Genomic DNA, 23,989 nt, shown 5'->3' with positions numbered 1-23,989 from the left:
CATTCTACCACTGGACACTTTTTTAGTCCGTATTGATATGATCTGCCCAAATATATCCCCCCTCAAGATTTTCTCGAATTTTGAGGGGCAATCTCTGGTTTCATATGTCATTTTTTGTCAGCAGTACTTCTGCGCATCGGAAGGTGGCGTTGGTCGGCTCCGCGTCTGTCTTCGGCGTTGTGGTCGCCGAGATGACGTCGTGGCAGCTACTTAGAAGCTGCCCTCGCGCGCTGACGTCAGTTCTGTACACGTCTTTCCGCGCCAGAGCCATGCACGACACTGACCAGTGGTGCACAAAGCTAGGGCCCTGAAAGGATGTCCTTAACCCTAGAAATCAGTTTGCAGAACAGGGAGAATGGGTGGGGCGTTAAGGAATCTATAACTAACTAATGTTCCTTACAGATATATCGTTACCGAAGATAAGTAACTTGTTCATCTGAAAGAAACACGTTAGTTATAGATTCCTTACCTTAGAATAGATACCCCAGCAATACCAACCCCGGTGGTGGGTCTGCAAACCAAGATCACACCAGAAAGTCCTGGAGAACAGAACAGCCAAAGAAGCCATCTCTCCGGACTTGGCTGTCCAGGCAGTAGTGTTTAATAAATGTGTGCAGTGATGCCCACGTGGCTGCCTGATGTTCCCAAGGCAGTAGTGGCTGCCGTCGCCCTGGTGGAATGGGCGCGCAGCCTGACTGGAGGCTCTTTTTTAGCCAGAGAATAGCATGCTTTAATACACAAACGACCCATCGAGAAATGGTGCGTTAGTGTACGGCCCAACCTTTCTTGGCGTCCACGTAGCGGACAAAGAGTTGGTCATCCACCTGCAACTGTTTTGTGCGATCCAGGTTGAAGGAGAGCACACGCTTTGGGTCCAGATGGTGGAGCCTCTCTTATTCCTTCGAAGGATGCGGAAGCGGAAAAAAGGTGGTCAAAGTAATGGTCTGCCCAATTTGGAAGGCAGTGACCACCTTAGGAATGAAGGATGGACGGGTCCTGAGAACCACCTTGACCGGATGGACAGACCGGAAAGGAGGTTTGGAAGAAAGAGCCCGAAGCTCACTCACCCTTCTAGCAGAAGTAATGGCTACCAGGAAAGCAGTCTTAAGAGTCAAGGGTCTTAAAGGACAGTTATGAAGCGGCTCAAAGGGAGTGCACATTAAACAGGTAAGAACAAGATTCAAGTCTCACTAAGGCATAACGAAGGGGATTGGAGGAAAGAGATGCGTTAAGCCTTTTAAGAAATGGTTAACTACCGGGGACTTGAAAAGAGGAGGTTGATCTGACAACCCAAGGAAAGCAGAGATTGCCGAAAGATTGCCCAGAGCTCTGCTGGGCTAAAGACAGAAGGAACAAGAGAACTTCAGAAAGAGGGGCAGAAAGGGGATCCACAGCCTTTGCTGTGCACCATGCCACAAACTTGTTCCACCGGCAGGCCTATACCGTCTTAGTGGAGGGACACCTGGCTGCCAAGATTATGTCACAGACTTCGGGAGGCAGGTCGCAAGACGTCAACTGCCGCCGCTAAATCTCCACGCAAGGAGGTGGAGACTAGACCGGTTCGGTCGGAGGACCGTCCACTGCTGCTGCGACAGAAGATCCTCCTGAAAAGGCAGTCCGATCGGTGGATCGATGGCCATGTTGAGCAGCTCGGGATACCAGACACTTCGTGCCCAATCGGGAGCCACAATAATGACTTTGGCCCGGTCGCGCCTGATCTTCTTCAGCACTCTGGGCAGAAGTGGTATAGGTGGAAAGGCGTACAACAGGCCACAACTCCACTCGCTACGAAAAGCGTCGCCTAGCGAGTGCCGCCTTGGAAATTTCAATGCGTAGAATTGCTGACATTGCGCGTTCTCTTCGGTGGCGAATAGATCTAACCAAGGCTCTCCCCACTGTCGAAAGAGAACTTGCACCACCTCCAAGTGAAGATGCCATTCGTGATCCATTATGCACCTACGGCAGAGTTCGTCCGCCCTGGCGTTCAGGGAACCTGCCAGGTGTTGATTTTTATTTATTTATTTTATTGATTTTTATTTGAAAAGTTTTATATAGCGCTACTAGACCAGGAGGTATCAGAGCGCTTTACATGAGTTACAGCGAGTTACATGTTACATGGTTACATCAATTAAATCAAAGAGTCACAGGGGAAGGAGGAGGGGGAGGGAAGGAATACACAACGGGAAAAACGATGAAAACAATGTCAGATGTCCGGCTGGGTAGGTGACGGCCGAGATGGTGAAACCAGGGCCAGACTCCTCTTTAGCTGCATATGACCGCTCCACCGGTCATCGGCCAAGGTTGCTCGTGTATCGAGGTGAGTACAAACCGTTTTGACGCCCATGGGACGTCATCAAAGGTCCAACAGAAGTTCAGAGGAACGTTATTTATGAGTTATATATAGTGCTGGCTAGACCCGTAGGTATCAGAGCACTTTACATTAGGCTACACAATGTTACAGAGAATGAAAACAAATACACATTACGTCAAAAATTAAGCAACAAATTGGGAGAGGAAAGAAAGATGAGACGGAGAGGAGGGAAGGGAGGAGTGTGAAGGGGGAGAATGAAGGAAAAGACGTCAGGAGAGACGAAAGGAAGTCTGCCCAAAGACCGACTGGGTAGGTGACATCCGAGGAGGGAATCCACAGCCCATCACCCCAATAGCTAAACAGGCATCAGTCAGATTGCTAGGTCGAAATCGACGAGGGAAAGTTACCAGAAGAAAGTCCAGTGGATAGACAGGGTGGGAACTATGAGCAAGGACGGGTGAGGGCACAGGTCAATAGCTGGAAAGAGGAGAAGAGGCGGGGGTTAGGGGGATATGGTGAAGAGAAGGGACAAAAGTCCAGTAGAGAGACGCAGGAGAGTTTGTCCAAAGACCGACTGAGTAGGTGATGGTCAAGGAGGGAAATCCATAGCCCATCTCCCCTTTAGCTCGTGAGGAAGCTCCACCGGGCGTCAGTCAAAATGTCTAGGTCTCAGCTGCCGATGGAAAGATCTCCGAGTCAAGTGTCATGGAGGGTGAGCATGAGCGGGGTCAGGTGAGGGCTGATCCAGAACAGGACGATGACCAATGAGTTTAGATCAGGAGAGATACTTGACCCCGTGGAATGTCCCACCAGCTCAGTTTGGGAGTGCCCCGGTACCTCAGGAGTCCCCCCGTGGTGATAGTCCGGACTGGCCCCAGTCTCCATCTTGGGGACAGGCACGCACTGCAGCAAACTCCACCTCCGCCTGAGATGCAAGCATTGTGAAAGGCAGAGGGGAGGGGGGCCAAGACATCACTGTAGCCTTTCCAGCAGGAGACGTGGACCAAGGTCCAGCAGGTCGTTGGGCCAGGAATCCGAAGGTGTAACCGGTACTCACTGTGGACAGTAAAGGTTCAGCTGAGCGTCGGGTGCTCCTCACGGCAGCGATGGCACAGGCCCAGGATCCTAAAGTTGCGAACAAAAAATCTTCCTCTAGTAATTCTTTGTGTAATGTCACCCCATGATACTGTGCAACCCTGGCAATGAGTTCTTGGTGAGATGCATTGTAGTCTGGAGGAGATGGCTTGGCTGGGTAAAGGTCTGGATCATTATCTGCTGGGGGATCAATTGTATATTATGTCCATCTATCTATAGGGAGATGTATTCCCCCGTCATCAGCATCGTCATGATGAGATTGTGGAGAATCCTGTGGTTTCATTTGCAAAGGATTCAAGGATTCGCAGGTGGAGAAGGAAGCGGTGGAAGTGGTGGATGAAAAGGACTTGTAGCAACAGATTTCCTCTTTAAAGAGATCTTGTTAGAAGCGTCCTCATCAGGAAGCTTGCGTTTCTGAGGCAGCTTGGTGTGGATATGGCCAGTCTCAGGGTTATTAGATAGACATTATTCCTTTAACACCAGATCTGAGGCAAAAGAAGCTAATTTCAGATCCGATCAGGCATCTTTCTGTTTCGGTGCCGAAGTTTTCGGGGCCAGTGTAAGCTGGCCTTGCGGCGCGGAAGGTTTTAGCTCCGAAGATAAGTTGGCTTTCAGCACGGTCGATTTCGGCTCCGAGCCAGACTGGTGTTTGGAACCGGAGGACTTCGGTTCCGAGGAGGACTTCTGATGACTTGGTATCGAGCCGGAAGGCTTGACTGGCTGTTTCAGAGCCGGGCCCAGAGGCGAGGCGTCAGAAACATCGTCTCAGTGCCGACCTTCGCCAGGAGGCAGAGGTGGTGCCGAAGCCTTGTATTTTTTCCGAACAGTTTGTGAGGGCAAGGGGTTTTCGGTACTCCCGTCACCATGTCCCTGTGACAGTTCTTCGGTGGTGAGGTCTATCTCGAGCTCCGATTCGGAGTCTTGTTCAGAGAAGGCTTCCTCCTCTTCTGCCTTGATGTCTTCTTGTCCAGAATCTTTACCGAAGATGTCCAGCGTGTCTTCGATGCTTTGACACTGCATCTCTCGAAGTCGAGCCTGACTATCACAAAGAGTTTTCTTTGATCGAAATGATCTGCAAGTGTCAGTCTTCTTCTTTGTGCTCGGGAGACAAGCACAAGCTTTCCGATCGAAAAGTCAATGTCATTGCCGAAACGAGAGGATTGTGCGTCGAGGGGAACCTGAAGAATGGTTTCGAACCGGAGTGCAGCACAGCATTACACTCCCGAACCCGATGGCAGAAAAAAAACAGTACAACAATGGAGTCGATGACCATGCGCTCCATCACTGAAAGGAGGAGCCACCCCACCCCGCGACCAGTAAAGACCCCCTTGGAGAAAAACAACCTGCAAACATCCGGACCCAACACCAGACGGCAGGAGCATGCAAAGCATGCGCATCCACAGCACACATACCTCAAACATATATATTTTACTCCTACCTTATGAAAAAGTAGTTGATAGGAGTCTTTGGGAGAAGTAACTTTATTAAGTTACTCAATCAGTAGGCCTAGTGGCAATTTGTACATTTTTTAAGTTCCGACTTGCCGTCGGAACACCACAAAAGCATTTGCCAACTTCATGAGCTTGGTTAAAGTGCTGCAAACCTTTGTTTAAGCTTTCACCAGTGGTTTGCTTTCCTAGTTGGAAGGGCTGAAGATAGATGCAAAATGTAAATTTGTTTTCTCACAGCTAACACAAACAGAATTAGGAAGTCAGGTTCTGGACCTGATCTCAGAAACAGGGGGTTATGCTTGAGGGGCTTATACGTTGGAAAACTCCAACTTGCAGAGTTGCTGACATTGCGCGCTCTCTTCGGTGGCGAATAGATCTAATCAAGGCTCTCCCCACTGTCACAAGAGAACTTGCACCACCTCCAAGTGAAGACGCCATTTATGATCCATCATACACCTGCGGCTGAGTTCGTCCACCCTGGTGTTCTGGGAACCTGCCAGGTGTTGAACCACCAGGGATATGCCCTGATGTTCCAGCCATGTCCAGAGGCGAGAGGCCTCCTGACTGAGGGTCCACGACCCCACCCCGCCCTGTTTGTTGCAATACCACATGGCGTTGGTGTTGTCCGTGAACACCTGCACTACTCTTCCCCAGACAGAGGGAAAGAATGATTTCAGTGCAAGACGAATCGCCCGGAGCTCCAGAATGTTGGTGTGAAGCCCGGACTCCGCCAGAGACCAGAGGCCTCTGATCTCTGCCTCTCCCATGTGGCCGCCCCATCCCAGAAGGGATTCGTCCGTCACCACAGGTCTAGTTGGGTAAGGGAGAGGAATCTGCCATTGACCCAATCTTGGTTCGTGAACCACCAGTGCAATTGTCGTGCAGTTCCCTCCGAGATCTGGACGCAATCGGACAGATTCCCCTGATGCTGCGCCCACTGGAACTTCAGGTCCCACTGCAGAGCCGCATATGCCACCTGGCATGATCGACCAGCAGGATGCAGGAGGCCATGAGGCCAAGCAGCCTCAGAGTCATTCTGACCGAAACCTGGGATAGAGGCTGAAAGATTGGAATCATAGCCCGAATATCCCTGTTTGGGAGGATAGACCTGAAACTGCATCGTGTCCAACACAGCTCAGATGAAGAAGAGCTTCTGAGAGGGAATCGGGTGCAACTTCGGCACATTGATGGAGAACCCCAACGAATGCAGGAGGTCGGCCATAGTCTGGAGGTAGGAGACGACTGCCTGGGGTGAGCCCGCCTTCAACAGCCAGTCGTCGAGATAGGGGAAGACTGAAACCCCTGATCTGCGCAGATGAGCTGCGACCACAGCCTTCACTTTTGTGAACACCCGAGGGGCGCTGGTAAGGCCAAAGAGAAGCACAGTAAATTGAAAATGCTCTTGGCCTACCGTGAACCGTAGGTAACGCCGGTGGCTGGCAGGATGGGGATCTGAAAATAAGCGTCCTGCAAGTCCAACGCCACCACCCAGTCTTCCAGGTCGAGGGCAGACCAGACCTGAGCAAAGCGTCAAGATCGTGAACTTCTCCTTCTGGAGGAAGCGATTGATGTCCCTGAGGTCCAAGATAGGACGCAGGCCCTTGTCCTTCTTGGGAATCAGAAAGTAGTGGGAGTAACAACCACGATCTACTTCTGGGACAGGAATGTGCTCGATGGCTCCCTTGGCCAAGAGAGCCATAACATCCTGCTGGAGAAGGGCCAGATGAACCTTTGGGATGCGGTGGTATCTCGGTGGCAAGGCTGGAGGGGTACTCTCGAAGGGGAGGGGGTAGCCCCTTTGGACTATTTGCAAAACCCACCTGTCCGACGTGATGGTGCGCCAGTGGGGGAGGTGATGGCGGATCCTGCTGCCCACCGGCATTTGATGGGCCAGAAAGTTCGGACTAGGAGGGTTTGGAGGCTGCTGTGTGGGCAGGGGGTTTGTGGACTGGCCCACCCGTTGGCCCCCGGAACCACGGCGGTTGTTCCCACGTCCTCAGCTGCACGAAGGTTGGGTAATTTGCTGCAGCCTGTGGCTCTGGGCGGGACGTAGCGGGCCCCCCCTTCCGTAGCCACGAAAGGGGCGAAAAGCAGACTGCGCAGGGCCGGTGGAGATGCCCAAGGACTTGGCCGTAGCCCGTGAGTCCTTGAAACGCTCTAGGGCATGTTTGCTTTGTCGCCAAAAAGGCGACCGCCATCAAAGGGCATGTCCATCAAGGTGTTCTGGACATCTCCTGAAAAGCCAGTGGACCTCATCCAGGCGTAGCGACGAAGCGCTACCCACGTGGAAATAGTTCTGCCCAGAGAGTCGGCGGTGTCCAACCCACAACGTATTGTAAACTTTGCTGCATTCCTACCGGCGGCCACAGCCCGGGCTTCCTCTAGACACTGAGGCAGCACCTGCGCCACCTTATCCCACACTGAGTGGGAATAAGGGCCCAAGAGACATGCGGTGTTTATGGACCGCAATCCTAAGGAAGAAACGTTTCTTACCAAGGTGGTCCAGCTTCTTGGATTCCCTTTCCAGTGGAAAGGCGCTTTTGGAAGTGGAGGCTTGGACTACCAAGCTCTCTGGTGTGGGGTTTGGGAGAGGAAGGTGAGGTCGCCCTGAGCCGGGCAGTGGCGTCAGGCAATCATTCTGTCCAGGGGAGCCCCCGTGTTGGGCCTGGACCACGTGCCCAAAGGAATGTCAGTGAGGGCCTCATTAAACGGCAGCAGGGGCTCCAAAGAGCTCGCAGCCGGTTGAAGCACCTCTGTCAGGAGGTTAGTCCTGACCGCCACCGTAGGAAGCTCGAGGTAAAGAGCCTCAGCCGCCCTACGCAACACCACTGAGTACGACGCTCCCTCCTCCGTAGCCACGGTAGGAGCAGACAACATGCCGAGGTCAGGTGAAGTGCAAAGACCACTGGCATCCCCCAGTTCCTCTCTTCAGTCCTGGTCAGAACCTAGCTGATCAGTTAAAGGGTCCCCTGACGCCTCCCAGTCCTCCTCCTCCTCCTCATCGTCTGGTTGCCACTCGCGTTGAAAAAAGGCTCCAGGAGTGAAAAGGGGCACAAAAAACCCCGTTCGACGACGGGTCTGCTTATTCTTGCACTCTTGCTCCTCCATACAAAACTACTGAGTTTCCCATGAAGTTTTTTTAAACCAAGCCGGCTTAAAGAACAAAGGAAGAGTGTTGTCATTTTAACTAGGTTAGCCCTTCCTAGAATGGAGAGCGGAAGGGAAGCCCAACTTTGCAAGGTTTTTTTAATCTCTTGCATAAGTCGAGTGAAGTTGATATCCGCCATTTTGCCCAAGTCTTTTGTCACTCGTGCTCCTAGGTATCTGAACTCTGTTTTATCCAGGTATTTAAGGTGGATGGGGCCCGGGTTGTTCCACCACATAGCCTCCGTCTTATCTTCATTGACTAGATAGCCCGAGATTCGCCTGAAGTTGCCAGCTAGTTCCATGACTACTGGTAAATATGTCTCCAAATTGGCTGTATAGACTATCAGGTCATCTGCATATAGCGCCTATTTCCTATACCAATCCCCGTGCTGAAATTAGGGGATTCTTTGGCCTACTCTTATTCTCCTTGCAAGAGGCTCCAAATACAAATTAAACAACAGTGGCGAAAGTGGGCAGCCTTGACGGGTTCCCCTATTTATCCGAAGACTAGTGGTTAGAGAGCCGTTGATCAGTATTTTTGCTGTGGGGGCATCGTATATACCTTGGATAGCATGGAGGAAATTACCACCAAGGCCATTTTGATTTATCATTTAATACAGATAGGGCCAACTAACTCTATCAAAGACCTTGGCGGCATCAACCATGACGGATAAAGGGGACCCCATCACAGAGGCTACATGTATCGCACACACCAGGTCTTGTGTCAGTTCAGAGAGCTGTCTCCCCTTCATGAAGCCCTTCTGGTTTGTGCCTATTACATCTCCTAGGACCTTATCCAATCGTTTAGCCAGGACTTGAGAGTAGATTTTGTAGTCTGCATTTAGCAGAGAAATTGGCCTGTAAGATTCACATTTTTTCGGGTCCTTATCCGGTTTGAATATTAAAGTAATCTCTGCTTCACTCCATGTGAGGGGGAGGGGTGTTTGCTGTGTGTATATAGTGTTAATCATCCCTACCAGGAAGGCAGTGATTTCCTCTTTCAGGGTTTTGCATATCTCATTGGGTAGGCTAACGGGGCCTGGACCTTTCCCCTTTTTAGATTCTTGATGATACTATCTATTTCTGCCGTAGAGATCTCTTGATTGAGAGCGGTCTGCTGAATGATATTTAAGCAGGGGAGTTTGTCCCGTTTTAGCTAATCTCTCATCTCCGGTTGTGTCCCTTCCACATCGTCTGTATATAAATCCTGAAAGAAACTCACAAAAGCTTCCCGATTGCCCTTGCTTCCGTACACTTACTTCCTGTTTTGTTATTTATTACCTCCTTTATGTCATTTTAATCAGATCTTGTCTTGCTTTCCATGCTAGCATCTTCCCGCATCCTTCCCCATATTCGTGATTCGCCAGCCTACTAGCTTCTCACCTCTGTTTCATGAGTCCCTCCAGATAATCCGATAATACCTCCTTTGCTTCTGTCAATTTCTTTTGTAGCTCCTCTTTTGTCGAAGTTTGGACAGATTCACTCTCTGCTAGTTTTCCCTGGATTTCTCAATGGCCTGTTCATATTCCCTTACTTTGTTCTTCCCCACCTTATTCTTATATGCAGCTATACTAATTAATTTCCCACGGAGATACACTTTAGAAGCGTCCCAGACAATGTGTGGTGGAGCAGAGTGCACGTTTTTTAAAAAAAAAGAAGACAGTTTCCTCTTTCAGACATCTTACTGCTTCTGAATCACCTAATATGATTCTATCTACAGTCCACCTTTTCTGTACTAGCGGGCCTTGACCAGAATCTCCAATTTAACCGCTGCATGGTCAGATAAGTGTGACGGTTGATGAGTTACTGTGAGAATGCTATTATTTAGTTTCTGGTCAGTCAAAGTCAATTCTGGACGAGTGGGACAGCTTTTTATTCTGAAAAGTATACCCTCTCTACTGCTTTCACTCTCCAAATATCCACCAGAGCTAAAAAATAAATATGAGATGGTGAATAAAATCCCTCCTTTTTGGTGGAGTTAACTGCTGGCCTGGGGGTAGATTTATCCAAAACTTGATTCAGCAATGTATTAAAATCCCCTCCCAAAATGATATGGTATTTTGTAACAAGAAGCTGTTGGTATACTTCCATACGAGGAGAGGGATCATCAATATTTGGGCCATAATAGGCCACAAAAGTGTATACTACGTTACGGATCTTAACATAGCTTATTGCCCATCTACCCCTAGTATCAGTCATGGAACCCTCCAGCCGAGCCTGAGACGTTTTTTGTATACGACTGCAACTCCCTTCACACTACAGGACTAATTTGAACACACAAGATGAGAAATCTATCTATTCCTCTTTAAGACTTCCTGCCATTCTTCGCCACACAAATGTGTCTCCTTTAATAGGATAACGTCACTGTTAGAGTCTGAGGAACTTCAGAATCTTTCTTCATCTAGGATTTACCCTTAGGCCATTGACATTCCAGGAAGTTATTTTTAGACTACTAGCCATTCCTTCCCTTTCCTTTGAGGCGATAATCTTCAGCCCTCTCCATAATTTTTTGATTTTTTTTCCCCACCCTGTGCTCAAACAATTTTTTTTAAAAAAGGTCTGTGTCCCACTAGGGAACCCTCCCTGCATCCTGTCTGGGTATTCCCACATACCCTATTTGATCTCCGTACCTCCGCCCTAAAGAATAATTTAGAGCTATTAGGAAACTTTATGAGACTTAATCTTAACAATTAAGTTTTCTACCTCGGATACCTCTCTCATGTTATGCATTCTGTTGTTCCACATTATTCTAAGGGTTATCGGAAATTTCAGCTGTTCTGTTGCCCCTAAAGCCTTCAAATCCTGGATATATTTTCTAATTCCCATTGGCGAGTTTGAGTAACCTTGGAGATATCTGATCTAATCTTAAAGGACCAATCCTGTTTTTTAAACTGTTTGCCTTTAAGAGCAGCTGAGAGGATTAGCTCCTTGATTGTGTAAGTGCGTAAATTTATCAGAATTTTCCTAGGCTTTTCTTTGTCCAGGGATTTCCTAAAAGGATCACATTGTACCCTCTGGATGTCATTTTCTAGGTCAAAATATACTGGCTCTGGGAAGATTTCTATCAGCAGATCCACTACAAAGCGCTTTAAATTTCCTCCCTCACTGCCTTCTGTAATGCCCAGGAGCGTTAGATAGTTCCTTCTTGAATTGTTTTCCAACACTTCAAGTTTGTCTTTCAGCCCCTTTTCTCCTGACTTCAAAGCTGCTATCTCCTTCTGATTAGTTTTTACCCCCTCTTGCAATGACCCCAGAGAGGCTTCCATGATGAGAAGTTTTTCCGTGATGTCGACCAATTTCTCCTCCAATCCCTCACATGCTGCTTGTTTTTTGCTTTGATTCTGCTCTGAGACAGCAAACTTTTCTTTAATGTCATCTGATAGGGATAGAAGAATCTGAGTAACCTCCATACTAGGAATTTCTTGATACGCATAGACCCTCTATACTCTGACTCTTTCCTGCCTTCCCCCTAGATTTCAGTCTTCGTAAGAACATGATTTAATCCTACTCCTACCTGTGGGGGGGGGGGGATGTCCACGGAGGGGCTATCGAGCAGCTCATCGCTCAGTAGGGGAGAGAAGCGGTTTTCAGAGAGTAACACAGGCTCATTCAGGGGCGGGTTTGAGAGGCTCCATTAAGCAGGTCCCAATCTGGTTAGACTGAGACCCTTCGGTACTCTTAATCTTAAAGTATGATCTCTGTGAAGGGGTGATTTTGACTCTCTCTCCCGAGCTGCTGGTAAATGGTACCATAGGCTTGGTACCCCTTTTGGCAGTCTTCCGAGAGGAAACTTGTGTGGGTATTTGGGATCGTGCTCCTCCCAAACTGAGCCCCGTGGCCGATGTTATGGTGCATGAATTCTGGGTCACTTTATTTTCCTGTGATTCTCCCCCCACAAACTTTGCATTTCTCAGAGTATCCTATTTTTTCCTACACTGTTGGGAGGAGACCAGTGTGGAGGAATCCGGTAAGCGCCCCTCTGTGACTGCTAACACCTACCCTTTACTAGATGAATAAGGTGCCTGCTCAGTTACCTTTTTAGAAACAGAGGACTTTAATTTCCTGGTAGCGTGAGGATTCAGACCTTTTTTGGGGGTCATAGGTAAAGTAGCTGACCTCCCTTTTGCCACTTCTCTCTTCTGGGTGCCTGGCGGTGAATTCACTGCTGGGGGACAGTTGCTGACTCTTCCCCCTGTGCCCTGGAAGCAAATCCAAGCTCCCACGTGTCGGTTAAATCGGAGTTCCGAGGCAGCGTGGAGGCACTGCGAGGCCGTTTCTGGAGTTTGTACCTCCCCACAGTGCTGCCAGGAGGGTGAGGGGGGGGGGTGCTCAGGTGAGGAAACAGTGCAAATTGTCGCTGCAGTTACAATGACTGTGCGGCATCGGGCAGATCACCGGAAGCTGAGAAGACCGGGCCGACATTTACGGTAAGTAAGCCTCGGTACAGCGAAGGCACTGGAGCTCGCGGCCGGCATGATAGCGGGCATCCATGTTCCCCTGCCTAGCTGGGTGCTGCTCAGTCTTGTTTAAAAATAACATATTCTAATATAGGATATCACTGCTATTTATGTGGTGTTCTGTATTCTATGGTTCTCTTAGGACTAATGGCTTACTTCAAGCTGATGTCTAGATGGGGCAGGGGTTCAAACAGTCTTAATCAGCATCCTGCAATGCCAGATTCATTTAGGGTCAGTTTTGTTGGGCTCCTATGTCCCCACCCTTACAGGCTAGCTCAGAGCCAAAGGGAGGCTTGTTCATAATTCACCAGATTCATTACCCTCACAGCCCCTGCCATTATTCCTGACAGATGTCTTCTTCCTGCGCGTTTTCCTCCCTGTTGTCCCTGGGCAGCAGTCTCTGTGAATGGAGGTAGGAGGGTGGGTACACAAGGACTCTGCCAGCCTTTGTACCATTAGCTATGGTGTTGACAGCACAAGCTAAGTTTATTTTGTTTTTTTTGTAAGAGTCCGTAAAGTTCTTTGAATTGTACCAGGAAACATCTGGGCGTCATTTATTTTCATTTTCCGTATTGCATTAAAAACTTTTTTGAGGATGTAGTGAAGAGTGACTTCACTCCCTTCCTCAATCTTTCGTTTATTGAAAAGAAATATGTTTCTTGATGATAATCATTTTGGGAGTGTATTTGTGTCTTACTAGCCTTCAGAAGTACAGGGCAATTCTACTTGCTTTTTACCTTCGATTTACAAAATGTTTGCAATGTATCTTCATAGTTGTTCTGGACACAGCCTAATATTAGATAGCGGTGTTTTTGTTAGGTTTACTGTAAAAAGTGAAAACATTTGTGTGCATTAGGAACCAACTTCGGACTATTGCCATTGCTGCTGCCAATACGTGGGGTCTTTTCTTGCTTGTGTTGCTGTTGGGATATGGCTTGGTGGAAATCCCTCGATCATATTGGTACGGAGCCAGAAGAGGGTACCTCCTGATGAAGACTTATTTCAAGGCTGCCAAATTAATGACTGAGAAAGCAGATGCAGAAGAGACCTTAGAAGATGTTATGGAGGTGAGAGTGGCTGCGGTTTTGTAATATTGTTACCAATTGTAAATCCATAACTCACTGAAAAATCTTTTTACCAGCATTGAACACTGTGCTATTCGATGCAGGATGTATTAAGCTTAACCACCTACTTAACGTTAATTTCCTTGCAGTCCAATGCATTTTGACGTTGATCTCACTTTCAAGTTACCAGTGTTGCACGTTACCTAGCAGCTAATAGAAGTAATGAAATATGTGAAGTAATAAAGGCTTCTATTTGTGTCATATAATTAACTACATAATAGCATGTCATTATAATCTCTGCCGAATATGTACTCATACCTGGCAAGCTGCACCTAAACCTGATTTTCAAGTTTGCCTGCTTACACTTGCATAAAATACGCTTGCGGGGGGGGGGGGGTTGGATAAATGCTTGCTTCTAGGTGACCGGGAGTATGGTAAAACGCTTTTTGACATCACCAAATAAAAATAATTTGGTCCGGCAGCTCTTTTTCTGGTGAAACTGGGATGTTGTACTTTTACAACATGTACTTTTTGGTGGTAAATCATTCTTAGCCTCTGAAGATTGAGTCAAGACTCCTGAAAGTTCTCATTATTAGGATCTTAATAATCCTGATGCAGCCTTTAACTGTAGGTATCAGTTGCATTGGGGTTATACCAAAAAGTTGTATTGCTGATGTGTTTCTCCCCAGATATTTCTGGTGCCGGTGACTGGAAATGGAGGATCTGAGATCGATGCATTTACACAAATTACCTTGCTTATTCCCATTTCTCAGGTTTTTACCTAGATCCACTCATAAAGAGACTGCCTCTCTGTAAGTAGCCAAACTCCCAGTTCACCCAAAGCCCTCTGTGCACTGTAGAATCTGTGTTGATACCCAACCATTTGTGGTGTCCTATCTGCCACAAGGCTGACTTCTTTATTGCAGTGTTACGTCTGCCCTATTTGGGGCAATGCACAATTTCCCTATCTGAGTCTGCTAAAAAAGGTTTTGGGGACCCAGATTGAGAAAATTAACAATGCTCCACATGCACAAGGAGAAAACACTCTCTGTGTCAGGGTTATTGTTTGTTTACTATTTCAGACACAAATGGGTTTGTTTGTAAAAAACAAAAGCAGTGTAGAGTGGGTGGCAACAACATGCTTGCCTGTCAAGTCTTTTTGTTGACAAAAAGACTTCCATGGCCTCTGCGGAAGCAGTTTAGTGAAATAAGTTCCCTGCCTCATAGAAACGATCCGTCATTAGCCCAGCAATCCTCCTGCCCCTGGTTTAAGTGAACCAAAGTCTCTGAAAGTATCTACAGGGGACTCACTGTAAAATATATCTGAGCCCGTCATATCCTTTCCGAGAACTTTGCACGTTATTTTGTCCCTGTGATATCTTATTAGCCTTTTCCACCAGCGGATGTTCAAAAGTGATCTCCATGAAAAATGTTTTTTATTTGTAATTTTATGAACCTTAGTTGTACAATAGGGGAGAGTGTAGTTCACTGGAGTAGTTTTAATTTTGTGACTAGTGAGATTGCAACAGTTGATATTTGTACTGGAATATTTAAATTCCATTTATATAGTGCTTACTACCCCTGAAGAGGCGTCGAAAATTTGAACTAACTCTCATTTTCAAAAGAACTCTCATATAAGTACTTTCATTTAACAGTCTTACATTTTTGTTTCGCAGGAAGTTCGTAAAGTGAATGAAAGCATCAAGTACAATCACCCTTTGAGAAAATGCATTGATACAATATTGAGAAAGGTAATTAAACTCTAACTTGAGCATGTTCTTTTTGTTAATTGAGGCACTACAGCTATTATTGGATCTAGGGTTCCTATAGAGGGATTTTTTCCCACACATAAAACATCCTGACAAGTGAGTTTTACCATTATTTTTTACAAAATAGTACCAATTATATATTTCTTTTAGGATGAATACTTTAAAAGAAAATTAAATCTGTCAATGGCAGGACCCAGACAAAACCAATTTCTTTGATTGAGAAATCCACCAATTAGATCTTTTGCCTGAAAAAAATAACAGAAATATAATATAAATTACAGCTTTCACAGCATTAATAAAATGACTAAATTAAACAAAATATACAAATGCAGTTTTATTACAGAAATGTTTCTTCTGAAGAGCGATGGATAGAGGAAGAAATAGCTGAAAGTTTTGTTCAGCATACGTTTAAAAAGGAATATGAACTAAAGAGCTAGCTAAATGTGTAGAGGACTGGATATCCACCACAATGGCAAAATTAAACTTTTATCTTCATGTTAACAACATTATCACCATGAGGAAGGACTGTGGAAACAGATATCCTGACAATCGCTTGCATTATTCTATTAGCCAGGACTGCGGTGCTGTGTACTGTTATAGATTCAGATTTTGTATATTGTCTTTCATCTGGGCATTGGGTCTAGTGCCCTTGCCATGTAGAAACTCCGATATAGATATCACACAACAAAAAACAGAAACAGTATCTAAAGATTATTCAACTAGACTATATTTCAGAAAGCTATTAAAGCATGTCACATGAGAATGATTTATATATTTTTAGTTTTGGAATTTAGTCTACGCTAGAAACAGTTCAATTTCTGCCCCACTTGCGAAACTACTAGTTTGTGACCATATTTAGGTCGAACCTGAGTCAGCGTGCATGCACTGTTCTGCGAGACTGCTGTAGTAAAGTCTGGAAGAGAAGCCCTGCCCACTCTCCACCCACATTTTTAATTGGCTTGTGTCTTTGTCCTTCGTAAATGCTGGCTTCTGATTCCTTAATAGGCTTGTTAGTCCCTCCCTAGTACCGCTTTGTCTTCATTTGTAACCTCCCATTGCTCCTGGCCCCTTTACTTCGGTTGTCACAAGGTACGTGTTATTTAGTCTTGTAAGCACTATTTGCTTTATTGAGTTTCTTCTACTTCAGGCTAGACGACGTGCTTTGCTTCCATTCAGCGCTCCGTACACGCTTTCACTTTCCAAACAGCCGGGACAATTGCGACCGCTTATTTGCAGTGCCATAGGTCTCGCATTTAAATGCGAGAACGATTGCATTGCAAACATTTTTTGGGTTTACTTTAAATTATAATTCTTATGTTTTATCTCCCTGTGCCCTCTCTCCCCACCCCTCATTCCTCCCACAACAGTACTAGCACACCCCCGCCACCCCAAGATCGCTGGGATCACGTTTTCAATTATATTTGTAAACTTACGTTGGCTGCAATCATTGCTTTTTTTGTATTACATTTGTGCATTTATATAGCACAGGCAGAGCGGACAATAATTAATTTAAAAAAATGTACAGACATTTACAAAATATTGAGCCGACACCGAGGCTCGAACACCAACCCCTGCTCCCAAGTCGGAAGCTTGCAGGGAGATTACAGTGGAAAAGCGCTCACTGATTGGCTGCACACTCTCTCCCCACCCCTTATCCCTCCCAAAATGATTGCTATGGAAACGCCCACAACAGCCACGCAGACTTCAGACACAGGGTTGTCATTATCAACCGGCCCGGGCATGGTGACCAAGCCGAGGAGGCCGGGCCCGGGCTGTGGCGATTGTTGTCTGGCTTGCTGACTGAAGCAGTTTATAACAGCTGATGATGTCTTAATGCTGAACACACGGCCTGGGGAGCAGAGGCGTACGTTTATGTAAGGGAATGTCGAGATTCTGTAACAGGGTGCCTCTGATGTTCTAGCAGGGATAGTTCTGAGTCCGTCACAAGTTTAATGGGGGAGTGGCCGGCAGGGTAATTAGTCATTTTGTGGCATAGTGCCTCTGACAGGTTGGTATGGCTGAAGCTGGATCAGTCACACATTGGTAGACTAGTCTGGAGGGAAAAGTGGAGAGTTTGCAAAAGGTTGATGCAGAAGACATGCTGGTTGGGCTGGGCTCCAGTCAGCTACCCACCAGGGAGACCCATAGGCATGTGTCTCTGAAAGGCTGACAGGCCTGTGTCAGAGCTGCCCCAGCTTTACAACCCTTCAAAGGTCTGGCTTGGGTTGCACAATCTCCAGATTTCCCTCCGGATCAGTCTGCCTTTACTGAGGTCTGATACAGTTACCAGGGACCAGATAGCATGTTGTTTTCCTTCTTCAGCCGAGGCTAGGCGGCTGTCTAAAAGTCTTTACAGCATATTTTTATTTCGATCCGTAGTCTTTGAAGTTTATTAGAAAATTTAGGAACCGACTTCTAACGTTTTGTACCCAGCTGTAATGTAGGTGTACAGAAACTGCGGAAACTTTATTCTGATCTGTATCATGGTGCCAGAAATAACCGTAGTATTAGAAGCGTGTTAAACACCCAGCAGTTCTTTATCTGGATTCATTTTTTATTTCACTTGTTTATTGAAAGCAAACTTAGCCATTTTATTATTAGAAAGGATGAGCGATATATATTTTGAGCATTCTCAGAAACATGTGCATCTGAGGCATGCATTGTAAAAAAAACTTAACTTTGATTTCCTTTTTAAATTCAAATACCTATCCAGGTGCAATAATGATAGATGTGTCTTCCCATGCCTGTTCATGCGTTGCATCTTGACATGTTGAATATGGGGCCAGGTCAAATAAAAAAATCATGACTTGTATTCTTTGTGTTGCTGCAGTACCTTTAGGTGATGTTTGGTTCATAAAATGTATAATTGTTTTTGAGCTTTTTTATCCCCACAACTTAATATTATTGTTGGCAGCCTGTACAGTAATTGACGATAATACTGATTTCAACATTTTTAATATTACTATAACATTGTTTATAAAATAAACGTAATTGACAATAACTTTTAAGAACAAATAATAGTACCATATTAACCTTGCAGTGAAAGCAAGTAAGTCTGGTATAAATAGGTCTGAGCCAACCATTTTGACAACAAATATGATCACATCTAAATCTCAGCATAATACGATCATCCCGGTAATTTCTCCATAGCAGAAATGGAAGGAATAGGTTCTAAATAAATCCCTCTGTATTCCGCCCACCTCATCCATATTTTAAAATGTTTCTGGGGGTAGCCCCGTTCCTTAAAGACGAGTGTTTCCAGACCCATAGAAAAATCTAGGCCTTTTTCCCAAATTGCAACAGATGGCGAAGACTCATCTTTCCATGCTCTGGCAATATCGCGTTTAGCTAACGTAAGGGCAAGAAATAACAGGTGGTGCTTGTATCTGTTGCCGTCCACCCCCTCAGTGATGTGGAGCATGTTCAATCGTGGTGACAATGGGATAGCCCATCCCAGGACTTCCGATAGGCATGTGGTCACCACCCTCCAGATCCTCGATAGAGTCGTGCACTGCCATACCGTATGGAAAAAGGTACCTTCGGCGGCCCCGCAACACAGACAATGAGGGGAGGTGACCAGTTCAGCACGCCAGAGCTTGTGTCTGGTGAAGTAAACCCGATGTAGATATTTTTATTGGAAAAGTCTCAAGCAGGCCGCAGTCGCCGCACTGCGCGGGGATTCCACCGCCTCCACCCAATCATCCTCATCTAGGGGACCCAGATCCAGCTGCCACGCGTCCCGAGTTTTATTTAGTGTAGTAGGGCTATTATCTAATAGTGTACAATATATTTGGGTTATTTTATGATCACCCAGCTCTCCCATAAAAACGTTGGCTTCTATGGAATTGAAGTCCGGTATATCCGCTTGTTGTGCTAGGTACGGGGAAAAGGCATGCCGAATTGGAAGTACCTGTAGAATTGTGAACGGGGCATAGCGTATTCTGTCTGGAGTTCCTGAAAGGAAGACCATACCTGACTGCTCCCACTGTATCAATCCCAATAGCCTCCCAACCCCGAAATCTGGTTACATGCGCCAGTTCAGGCAGCAGGCCATTAAGCCACAGAGGGGTTTCTCTTGTCAATTTATCCCACCATCCCATTGTGCGAAGTGCTCGCTTCCAGTTCATAAAAAACGTTTTGGTCGCAGGTGGCAGCTCCCAAAGTGTCCGACCAGAAAAAAGGACCATATGCAGTGGCCTGGCTCCCATCAACCAATGTTCGACTGCATATGCTGGGTCTCCTCTATTGCCATACCACCAGTCATTAAGGATGAGAAGATGTGAGGCTGCATCATATGCCTGAACATCCTGGCTAGCAATGCTGCCGCAATATGTGGACTGGAAGCCGGTCTTGCGCTGTGCCACCCTCCAAAGGAACAGGGCAAGGATTGCATTAAGCTGCCGGAACCATGACAGCTGTATCTGGTATGGGTGGTTGTTGAGCTGGTACAGCAGGCGGGGCAACAAGATCATTTTAAATATGGCAGATCTGCCAAACAGGGATATCGGTAGATGAGTCACAAGGGCACCTGGTCTCCTGTCTGTGTCCACAATGGGGCCAAATTTCTGTCCCAGGAGAGAGACTGAGAGGCTGACAGGAACACCCCCAGATATTTGAAGCCATTAGGAACCACCGTCCCCTCCTGTGACCAACCGCCCAGCTGATCACCTCCACGCAGAGGCCACAAATTTTGCTCCGATTCATGTAGAGTCCCGAAGTTTCATGAAATATTTGCATGATTCTGAGCAGGCGCGGGCCAGGTCTATTGGGTTGCTAAAGGAAAAACAACACGTCATCAATATAGAGCGCTATGTGGTCCGAAACCTCACGCGACCATGCAAAGCCATAAATCCGAGCATCTACCCTCACCCACACCGCCAAGGGCTCCATGGCCAGCACGAATAGATATGAAGAAAGGGGACATACCTCACGGGTTCCCCACCCAATGATAAAGCTTCACGAAGTGAAGTCTGCCACACGGTCTGATGCTGTGATATCTGTATATAATAGGCGTATTAAAGTTAGCAGGAGTGGGCCAATATTCAGGTGTCTGAGCAAAGCTAAGAGGTAGGTCCAGCTGAGCAAATCAAAGGCCTTATCAATATCTGCGAGGAGGAGTGCAGCCGATCCCTCAAATCGGTCTACGACGAATATTATGTCGTGTGGCCCGACGGGCCATGAAGCCGGCCTGGTCGGGTTGGATCAGTAATATGTGGAACTTAGCGATTGGCAATTGCTTTAGCCAGGAGTTTAGATTTTACGTTTAAAAGAGAAATCGGGCGATATGACAAATATTGTTCTGGCGGCCTCCGCGTGTCGCCAGTCCGGTGGAAGGCAGCCGTCCTCCACGGTGGTATTGAGAGCCGCGAGATATGGATCCATCAATTGTGACTGTTTTTGTTTTTGGGACAACTCGCAATGTAAGCCATTTGGGCCGGGTGCTCTGCCCGAGCGCATATCCATTAATGCTTTTTGTAACTCCTCTATCAACAGTAGGGCGTTAAGGGCCTCCTGTACAGTGTCAGAGAGAGTCCGCTGGGGTAGGTCTTTGATGAACTTGTGAATGGTATCTTTGGACAGGGTCTCCTGGGGTGCATATAGATCTATAAAATAGATGGCGAAGCTAGCCTCAATCTATTTATCTGTGAGTACCTCACTGTCTGGGCCATGTATACCCGGGAGGGTCTGTTGGCCGGGTGTCTGTTGGCATAAGCGGTGTAGTAGGGCGCTAGATTTGTCACCCCACTGGTAAATCCAGCTACGGGTAGCTATCTAACAGTCGATCTTCATCCAGGAGCTCACTGGTGTATGTTTGCTGTGTATTGAGCAGCTGTCTGTGCGCAATGCCCGCATCTTCCTCTCTGCTTCTACACACTAAGTCAATCAGCTGGGCTTCAGTCTGCAGGAGCTTCTCTTCTCTGTCGACACCTCGCAGCGCAAAAGCAATGTCTACCCCCCTGAGTGTGGGTTTCATAGCTTCCCATAGAATTGTCAGGGATTCAACTGTGCCTGTGTTACAGGAATAAAAGTCAGTGATTGATGTGTGGATATGTAGCCTATATTGCTCATCTTGCAGCAGCCATGGCGAGAGCCGCCACCGGAATAGGGAGCGCCTAGGGTCTAAAGACAATTGTAAAGAGACTGGTGAGTGATCAGACAAGCCCTGGGGTAGGATACCGGCAGACTTTAGTCTGTGTGTGTGGGTTGTGGATATAAATATGGAGTATATGCGGGAGAATGACTCATGTACCCCAGAAAAGTATGTGTATTTGTGTCCTATGGGTTGCAGCGCGCTCCAGGAGTCCACCCAACCCATCCCCTGAGTCGGGGGCAGCAGTCTGGATTCTCAGACCACAGTCGGTCGTCCCATACTGCGCCATCTGTCTTTCGCTGAGCAAATTACATCATTCCAGTCTTCTCCCACGATTATGAGACCCTGTGGGATCTCGGGCCAGAGCGTTGTTAGACGCTCCACTAGGTTCCACGCAAGGGGAGGGAGCATATACACTTCCCAAAACAAGGGGTTCCCCATACAATGTGCCGGAAATTACTATGAATCTTCCCTGTGGGTCAGACCACGTCCTGCAGTGGACAAATAGAAAACTGCGGTGGATGAGGATCGCTACGCCTCAGGGACCGCTAGTGAACCCAAAAAGAAAGGTGTGCACTAATCCAAATCTTGCCAGGCATGGTGTCTTAGTGCCCAGTGGGTGGGTTTCCTGTAGGAGCAGTACTTCCGCTCTGTAACGTTTGGCCTGTCGGAGCACAGCGCCTCGCTCAACTTTATCAAGGAGGCCACGGAGGTTCCAACTAAGGATTCGCAGTTCACGACTTTCAGATCTCATCGAATTAAATATCATGTCTGGCATTGGGGCATATAAAGGAATGTATCTATCTGGGAGGCTTGATCATCCCGGAGATCAAGTGTGCAGCATGTGGTTTTGGCACTAAAACAAGACAAACTTCCCATTAAACCCTCAACTGACCCCCCTCCCCAACACCTCAAACATTGAAGTATCTATCGCGACATAATGTGTCCCGACCCACAATGAGGAGTAGAAACAACAGTTAGCCAATGGATCCCCAATAAGAGACCCCTGCGCATAGTAAAGTCGATTGGCAGAGAAACATATGTATAGTTGTAGCCCAATTGTTCTTGTCATCCAAATTGTACTACGTTTTATGCATTTCTATGCGGTGCATTGGTTACGATACTGCAGGTTCCAGCTGTTAATCTGTCTGCCGCCTATGGGAATTGCGGGTTTTAGATCTTTTATTGGAGTGAGACTAGTGACCCTGCTTGCCCACAGCTCCAAGAGATCCACACCCAGGCCCCCCAGATGAGGAGTCTGAGTCGAATCTGGGAGGCGTATGAGGCTTAAGTTTCACAACTTCGTCTGTCCAGCGGAACACCTCCTCCGGTGACTCAAAGGAGTGTGTCCGTGACTGTTAGGCCACTCTCAAGCGAGCCGGGAACAGTAGGGAATAATGCATCTTAAGGCCACAAAGACAAGCCTTAGCCTCCACAAATGACTGTCTGCGCTGCTGTACAAGCTTAGTATAGTCCCGAAAAATCATAATATGTTGAGACGCAAATGTAAGGGTTGTTTTCAATCTGGCTTGCTGCAAAATCACATCTCTGTCTTTGTAATTGAGAAGCCGCGCTATTTTTGGTCTCGGGGCGGGCGCCCGGTGGTAGCTTCTGCAGCAGCGCCCGATGTGCGCGCTCGATTATAAAACATGGGGAGACCTTGCCAGGTATGAGCCACTCCGTGAGCCACTTGACAAGGAAGTCTTCCACACTGATGACTTCAGGGAAGCCAACCTAGTGGAGACTGTTCCTGCGGGCGCGCCGCGTCTTCCTCTCTTGTCGCTAGGCCCTTCGAAAGTGTCTCTAAGGTGGACACTTTTTTCTGGAGTGTACTCACTATGTCCTCGACCGTTGAGATCCAGGATACTGATTCAGTGATGCGTTGCACAGCGTTTCGGAGATCCTGTCGAAGCAGCATGACATCAGAGCCAACGGCGCCAATTCTGGCCTTGAGCGTCTCTCGGGACTGTGTGATTGCCGCCAGCAGTGCTACGTTATTCGGCATGTCAGCCTCCTGGTGATCCAAGACCGGCGCCCAAGCCACTGCCCCTGTATATTTATCCATCGTTCTTTGCTTGGATGACAAGCCAGACGGCTTATCTTTGGCCGTTTTGTGCGGGTGAGGAATGAGAAGTTGTCTAGATGCCAGGTATGCCCCAACAGATCACAATGTACACAAGTTGATATCGCCGGTTACTGTTCTTGAAGGGCCTCCTGGTGGGTGGGGGGGAGCTGCCAGGGGAGGGCACCGCGCCCACAAACCGCATCAAACCTAGTTCGACAGCTTCTGTGCGCTGGGCTCCCCACCTCCCCTAGCGGGCGCCGATCCACATCTCTAGATCCCTGTGTATCCGCAGGGCAGGCCATCCAAAATGACCGCATGGTATCAATGGGCACCCAGGAGGGAGCGGAAATCCAAGCTCCACCTCCAGCCAGGTGTCTCAGTGAGCGTGCAAGAACAGTGCAGCGGTCCAAGGTCCAAGCTCACCACACCCCAGGATCGCCAGCCAGGAGAGGAGACGAGAGGACCTAAGTCACGGCCGCCACCGCCTCTCACTCGGTTGCTGCCCAACCGTCTCTGTTGTCTGCACATGGCTGTCTATG

General features: G+C 47.4%; 1 protein-coding gene across 2 annotated transcripts in view; it reads left to right on the top strand.

The window, feature by feature from the left end:
- Positions 1–23,989, top strand: part of LMBRD2 (LMBR1 domain containing 2) — a 440,257-nt gene that overhangs the window by 107,069 nt on the left and 309,199 nt on the right. For both annotated transcript variants that reach the window (XM_085631040.1, XM_085631037.1), the window contains exons 6-7: positions 13,318–13,528; positions 15,202–15,276. In XM_085631040.1, coding sequence (XP_085487166.1) covers positions 13,318–13,528; positions 15,202–15,276 — 286 coding nt within the window. The remainder of the gene's footprint in view (positions 1–13,317; positions 13,529–15,201; positions 15,277–23,989) is intronic.

Source organism: Triturus cristatus, chromosome 2_1 (genome assembly GCF_964204655.1).
Source record: "Triturus cristatus chromosome 2_1, aTriCri1.1, whole genome shotgun sequence".
NCBI lineage: Eukaryota > Metazoa > Chordata > Amphibia > Caudata > Salamandridae > Triturus > Triturus cristatus.
This window is presented reverse-complemented; position numbering and strand designations above follow the sequence as displayed.